Raw genomic sequence first — 7175 nt, 5'->3', positions numbered from 1 at the left:
AAGAATCCTTGCTTAGTTTAGAAAAGTACCCAAAGCATATTTGGGACACAGAGTCATGACTCATCACCCTGAAAACACATGGAGTATTTAGGTTTGTTACTAAGTGGACAAGTGGAATATAAAAGAATATACATTCACCAACAAAACATAGTGTATTATATACAAAGTCAGACCGTTCTAGACTGGTGTACTTCACTTCAAGCTATAAAAACTATAGAAATTGGAAAGTTAAATTAAAAACAACTTAACTGCATACATTAAAAAATGCACTTGCTCACAGTATTATTTTTATTTAAGTAACATCAAGTTTGGGCTACTTACGAACAACAATGACAATCACAGCAATGATTCCTTTGCCTGAGAAAAAAACGAGAACAGTTTGAAGATAATTGAGCACACAAGGGACCCAGAGAGTAGTCGCATTTAATCTTGCTCAGATTATACACGACAGCAAAGAAAGAGTTCCTCAGTCTAGTTTTAGCACGACTGCTACTGTGTCCAGATCATTCCGATCACAGAGCCCTTGGACTCTGATCCCACATCCAGGGTCCACCTTGTAAGACTCTTCAGAGGAACCTAACTTTTCATTGTTTTGTGCTGTCGTTGCCGTATCAGATTATTTCGTAAAGCTTACTAGGACAACTAAGAATTCAGTAGATCAGAGGGAAATTGCTTTAAAATGTATTACCCCATTATAGTTGGTTTACTTGAATCAGTACTCATCCTATCATTTATGATTTTGTTAGGAATTTGTATTTTTTCCACCAAAATGGGCTCTGTGGACTGGGTCATAAATAAATCTCTACTCATGTATCACAAACAAGGATGTTAGTTTCAGAATCTTCAAAATAATATTTTATCATCAACCCCTCCTGATCCTCTACCCCCTAAAAAAAGTAAGACATAATCCTAATTACCAAGGAGATTCTACATATGTAAATGAAACACCAGGGCACATAGATGAAAATAATGTATAGAGACTTAAACATGCATTGTTGACTACCCAGAGAGCAATAAATCATACTACAAAATCTTAATTCTTAGAAATGATGTCAGGAGTACCTCGGCTTGTGAACTGCCATTACTTATATTAAAGTTCTGGAAGTCAGAGCATAAAATGTCATGTTTACATCTGTTCTTTTCATTTCATAAAATATTAGGAAGCGTTTACCATCTTAGGATGGCACTGGTTTTACTGGTACAATGACGGTCTGACTACAGTGTTCAGAGGGAAAATACAACAAGCCTAAAGAGTTATAAAAAGGTTAGCCTTACTTACTAGTCTAATATAAATAAAAGTAATAGGCATTTCTCATTTACTTATCAAGAAACCTTTATATTTCCATTTAACTGTCGCAACTATAGCTTTTTCTTCATTTTCTTTAACATACATTGTGTGAACCATGCGAGCCTATGTCAAGTTTGCCATACCAGCCTGTAATGGAAAAAAACTAACCCAACCTGTAGCATTTTAAGGCTTATGTATACAAGGTACAAGTAGAAAGAAACTTTATCTCCAAATTGCCACAAAGAAAATAACACTACCCCATGAACAGCAAGTTATGTTGTATGTATTTTAACCTACATATAATCATAGTATTTAAGAAAGTGACCTCACCCTACTAGGAATCCTATTTGGGGACAGCTCTTAAAAACTATACTGTATACATGTATCTACATATACTGCTTACATCTGTCATCGTATCTGCACTATCAAAATAACTCCAAATGTGACATATTACCAATTTGTGACATGCTCTTTCTTATCTACACATAACTGAAATATGATATTTACACGTAGAACTCTAGGGTCTCATAATACAAAGCAATCAATAACCAAAATAGTACCTAAAGTATTAACGTCTCCAGATGGTGGTGTAGTGGGAGCTCCTAGGGGGGAAAAAAATGGAAATAAGTTAAAAAGAAAAAAAAAAGAAAATAATAAAGCTTAAAGGCCTCCAAATTTAGAGGTTTTGATTTCTCGCTTTTGTATAAAAACCCTTGTAATTTCATTTTCCTTATGTAAACTATGTTAAATGTTTCCCATTAAAAGTAGTATCATAATATATCATAAATTTGTATATTATTAGTATTCTTCCTATTCAGTAACATTTCCTGTGATAATATTCTATGGTATAACAAGCAACTGCATCATAGTTAGCCTATGGATTCAATGGGATTCTACTTAAAAGTAAAAATGTGGGGGGGCTTAATAAACTATTTCGATGTTGATCTGCAATAGAAGGAGACACCATTGTGATAAAGGCCATTTATGAAAACGCCATCATTAGCTTACTCAAAAACTGAAAAGTTTTCCCCTTAAGATCAGGAACAAGACAAGATGCTTGTGTTTTCCACTTACTATTTAACATAATATTAGAAGTTCTAGTCAGAGCAATTAGGCAAGAAAAAGAAATAAAAAGCATCCAAATTGGGAAGGAAGAACTAAAATGATCTCTATTCCACATGATGTGACCTTTACACAGAAAAGTCTTAAGGATCTCTCTCTCTCTCTCTCTCTCTCTCTCTCTCTCTCACACACACACACACACACACACACACACACCTATTAGAATAAATGAATTCAGCAAAGTTGCAGGGCACAAAACCAACACACAAAAATCAGTTGTATTTCTATACACTAACAATGAACAATCCAAAAAGGAAATTAAGAAAATCCCATTTACAATAGCATCAAAAAAGAACAAAATGCTCAGGAATAAAACAAGACGAAAAACTCATACACTGAAAACTACAAGATGGTGCTGAAACAAACTGAAGATATAAATAAATGGAAAGACATCCCGTGTTCATGAATTAGAAGACTATTATTAAAATGTTCATACTACACAAAGCAATCTACAGATTAAATGCAACCCCTATCACCATCTTGAATATACATTTTGCAGAAACAGAAAAAACTAACCTATAATTCATATGGCATCTCAAGGGACTAAGAATAGCCAAGATATTCTTTTTTTTTTTTTTTTTTTAATGTTTATTTTTGAGACAGAGAGAGCACAAGCAGAGGAGGGACAGAGAAGGGGATAGAGGATTCGAAGTGGGCTCCATGCTGTCAGCACAGAGCCCGATGTGGGGCTCAAACTCACGAACCTTGAGATCATGACCTGAGCTAAAGTCGGACGTTTAACCGACTTCACCCAGGTGCCCCCAAGATAATCTTGAAAAGAAAAGAGCAAAGTTGAGAGGACTGACGCTTCCTGATTTTAAAATTTACTACAAAGCTACAATAATCAAGCAGAGTGGTACTGACATAAAGACAGACACAAGACTAATGGAACAGAATAGAAAGCCCAGGAATAAACCCTTATGTCTGTGGTCAAATGATTGCCCACAAAGGTGCTAGGAATATTTAACGGAGAAAGGGCAAAATTTTCAACAAATGGTTCTTAGAAAACTGGATATCCAAACACAAAAGAATGAAGTTGGACCCTCACTTTATACTACACACAAAAATTCAAAACTCACAGAAAACTAAAATAGGGCTACAAGTGTAACACTTTTCAAAGAAAACATATAGAACACGCTTTTGTGATGCTGGATCTGGCAACGATTGCTTGGAGGTGATACCAAAAGCACAGGCAACAAAAGAAAAAAATAGGTAAAGTTAGGTTTCGTGAAAATGTAAGACTTCTGTCCATCTGTGGACACTGTCAATAGTGAAAAGGCAATCCACAGAATGAGAGAAAACATCTGCAAATCATACACCTGATAAGACCTCCATACACAATATACATAATGAACTCCTAAAACTCAGTAACAAAAAACAAGCCAATTAAAAAAATGGGCAAAGGGCGATGGGCATGGAGGGGGGCACCTGTTGGGATGAGCACTGGGTGTTGTATGGAAACCAATTTGACAATAAATTATACTTAATAAGAAAAAATGGGCCAAGACTTTGAAAAGACCTTCCTCCGAAGATCTGCAAAAGACCAAGAAACATATAAAAAGATGATGAATCACTAACCATTAGGGAATTCAATACAAGCCACAAGGAGATGCCACTTCGCGTGTGCTAGGATGGCTACTCTCAAAATCCGGGAAAGAACAGGTGGTGCCAAAGAGGTGGAGAAACTGGAATATCTGTGCATCACTCATGGGAATGCAACACGGCGCAGCCACCGTGGACGACGGCAGGACTGCTCCTCAAAACAGTAGACACAGAACCAGCACATGACCCAGCAATCGTACTCCTTACTCCTAGGTGTATGAGCCACCAAGAGTGCAAAAAAGGGCCTCAGACAGTTAGGTGCTACTATTCAGAGGAACGTTATCCAGAAGAGCCAAAAGGCAGAAACGACCCAAGCATCGGTCAACAGATGAATGGATAAACAAATATGGTACATAATACAACGGAATAGGATTCGGCCAGAAAAGGAAGTCAGTTCTGATCCGTGCTACCCCCCAAGCCAAGAGCACACTGTATACACTGTATGTTCACCAACTTGACAATAGATTATCTTAAAAAAATAAATAAATAAAACACTATGCTAAGTGAAATAAGCCAGAATACACTGGCTAACTGAAATAAGCTAGAAATGACTCCAGTTCTATGAGGTATTTGCAATAGTGAAATCGCGTAAAGACAGAAAGTGGAATAGTGGTTACCGGGGATAAAGGGGGGTGGGGGGGAGGAGGGATGGAGAGTTATTGTTTAATGGGTATAAAGGTTCAGTTTGAAATGATGATGAAAACGTTTTGGAGACACAGATAGCAGTGATGGTGGCAAATAATGCGGATACACGTAATGCCACTGAAATGTACATTTAAAATGGCTAAAATGGTAATAAAAGTTTATCTCGAAAAGCTAACATACAGAATGGTCTAAACATTCCTGAAAATGAAGTGTTCTGCCAGATACTAAAACATATCATAGTCCCATAGTAAAAAAAATGCTTTCGTGCTGGCATAGGAGTGTATAGAGTTCAAGGGCACAGAAGGATGTGTAGGATACCCATGAATTTAATATATAATAAAAATTGGCACTTGAAAAGAGTTGGAGAGAAAACAACTTATTCAATGAATGTTGCTGTTTTGCCACCAGGTAGGGGTGGGTGGAGTAGAGAGGAGCCCTACATCACACCATATACCACAGTGGATTTCAGATGCACCAATGATCTAAATGCACAGAAAGTAATCAGAATGCATGGTTAATAGATTTCGGCGAGGGGAAGGCCTAAAGCTTTTATGAAGAAGACAAAATACACACAGCCATTAGAGAAGAGATCAATATATCCAACTACTTGTTAATATAAAACGTCTTCATATATAAAAGACCCCTGATAGGAGAATAGTTATATCAACTCTGGCACATCTTAAAGTCACCATTAAAAGGATGGGATATAGTCATCTAAATACAACCACAATCCATGAAGTGGAAAAGTGCAAGTTTCAGAAAAAACAGCATGATGCCATTTTTATTTAAGAATAAAGAAAAAAAAAAAGCACCAAAGTATGTATAACTACACATAAAAGGATGCTTATGTACAGAAATAGATGAAAAAATACCCTAAACTATTAAGTGATTAACTCAAGTAACAGACTAGAGAAAGAGAATGAGAACTAATCTTTTACTCTAAATACTTTTGTAATGTTTGAAATTTTATAAACTTATATTTGTATACTACTTATATATTACAATTATAAGATGTAAGGTGCCTGGGTGGCTCAGTTGGTGGAGTGTCCGACTCTTGATTTCAGCTCATGTCATGATTCCAGGGTCGTGGGTTCAAGCCCCCTGTCAGGCTCAGCACTGAGAAAAGAGCCTGCTTAAGATTCTTGCTCTTTCTTGGGGCGCCTGGGTGGCTCAGTTGGTTAAGCATCTGACTTCATCTCAGGTCACGATCTCATGACTTGTGAGTTCGAGCCCCACGTCGGGCTCTGTGCTGACAGCTCAGAGCCTGGAACCTGCTTCAGATTTTGTCTCTGTCTCTCTGCCCCTCTCCCGCTCTCACACTGTCTCTCTCTCAAATATAAATAAATGCTAAAAAAATTTACATATAAAAAAGATTCTCGTCTCTCTCTCTCTCTCTCCCCTACTCGTGAGCTCTCTCTCTCTCTCTCTGAAATAAAAATAAAATTAAAAAAAAAATTATGAAAAACAATCTACATCTAAGAGTATAAAAATCTTAAAAGAACTGACTAGTAAAATTAAAGCAAAGAAAAAAACCCAGGAAAAAATTGGTCACTTCATATTAACAGGGCTTTCATTTACAATCGAGAAAAATATTGTAGAAACCTAGTAGAAAAATGAGCAAAGGAAATGCAAATTAATGTAGGACATCATTTTTAATGCATTGCCTTATAAAGCTCTTAATGTAAGTAGGATAAAGAGTGCTGGACCTGGATGATCTGAATCTGGATGGCTTGAACCCGGAGTCGTAGTCATAAGAGGAGGCTTGGATTCTGAAAAAATTAATGTTTCAATTCACCAAATTTATTAATACAAAACTACGGATTTAATTTTGATTTTGACTTTAAAAAGATTATGTAAAAAAGAGTATGTAAAAAAATACATACTTCTTGAACTTTGTAATTCTACTTCTGGGAATTTAAACTAAGTATCTATTTGCACAAGTCCATCAGAATGTATGCATAGTAACCACGTTTGCTGTAGCTTTGTGTTTTAAAATGGAAATCCCAGAAGTTAACTGGCAATAAATCACAAAAATAATGTGTTCAGAGATAGCAACTCTGAACCCTGGAAGATATTTCCTTCCAACCCTAGCAAAATAATCTTTTCGGTTCTTAAGCAGAGTAGCTCATTAGCAGAACATGCAAGATTCAGCGAATAAAGACTATTCCCGCCTTTCGGTGGCTATGAAATTTAGTTTCTATCGCCAAATAAAAATGCCAGTAAAGAGAAAAAGAATGAGTGTACGAGGTGAGGAGGGTTGGTGGAGGTGGGGGATGGAAATACAGGTCTTTAATTCTAGAGGTAGCAGAAATTTCCCAGTTTAAACTGAGCTACAAAATAATTATGTGTGTGTGTGTGTGTGTATATATATATATATATATATATATATATATAAAATTTATACATATATTACTTACATATATGTATTATTTATATATATTATTTATATATATACACACACATATATACACACACATGTATGTATATATATTATTTATATATTATATATATTATATAT

The 7175-nt window shown here is 35.9% G+C and overlaps 1 protein-coding gene across 1 annotated transcript in view; it reads right to left on the bottom strand.

The window, feature by feature from the left end:
- Nucleotides 1-10: 10 nt before the first annotated feature.
- CD46 (CD46 molecule) overlaps nt 11-7175 on the bottom strand; it is a 40719-nt gene continuing 33554 nt past the window's right edge. Inside the window, exons 13-15 of the mRNA XM_049635051.1 lie at nt 6364-6426; nt 1849-1890; nt 11-357 (exon numbers count right to left, since the gene is read on the bottom strand). Coding sequence (XP_049491008.1) covers nt 314-357; nt 1849-1890; nt 6364-6426 — 149 coding nt within the window. The 3' untranslated portion in view covers nt 11-313. The remainder of the gene's footprint in view (nt 358-1848; nt 1891-6363; nt 6427-7175) is intronic.

This window comes from Panthera uncia, chromosome F1 (assembly GCF_023721935.1).
Source record: "Panthera uncia isolate 11264 chromosome F1, Puncia_PCG_1.0, whole genome shotgun sequence".
Lineage (NCBI taxonomy): Eukaryota > Metazoa > Chordata > Mammalia > Carnivora > Felidae > Panthera > Panthera uncia.
The sequence above is the reverse complement of the archived record's forward strand: the minus strand, read 5'-3'. Positions and strand labels throughout refer to the sequence as shown.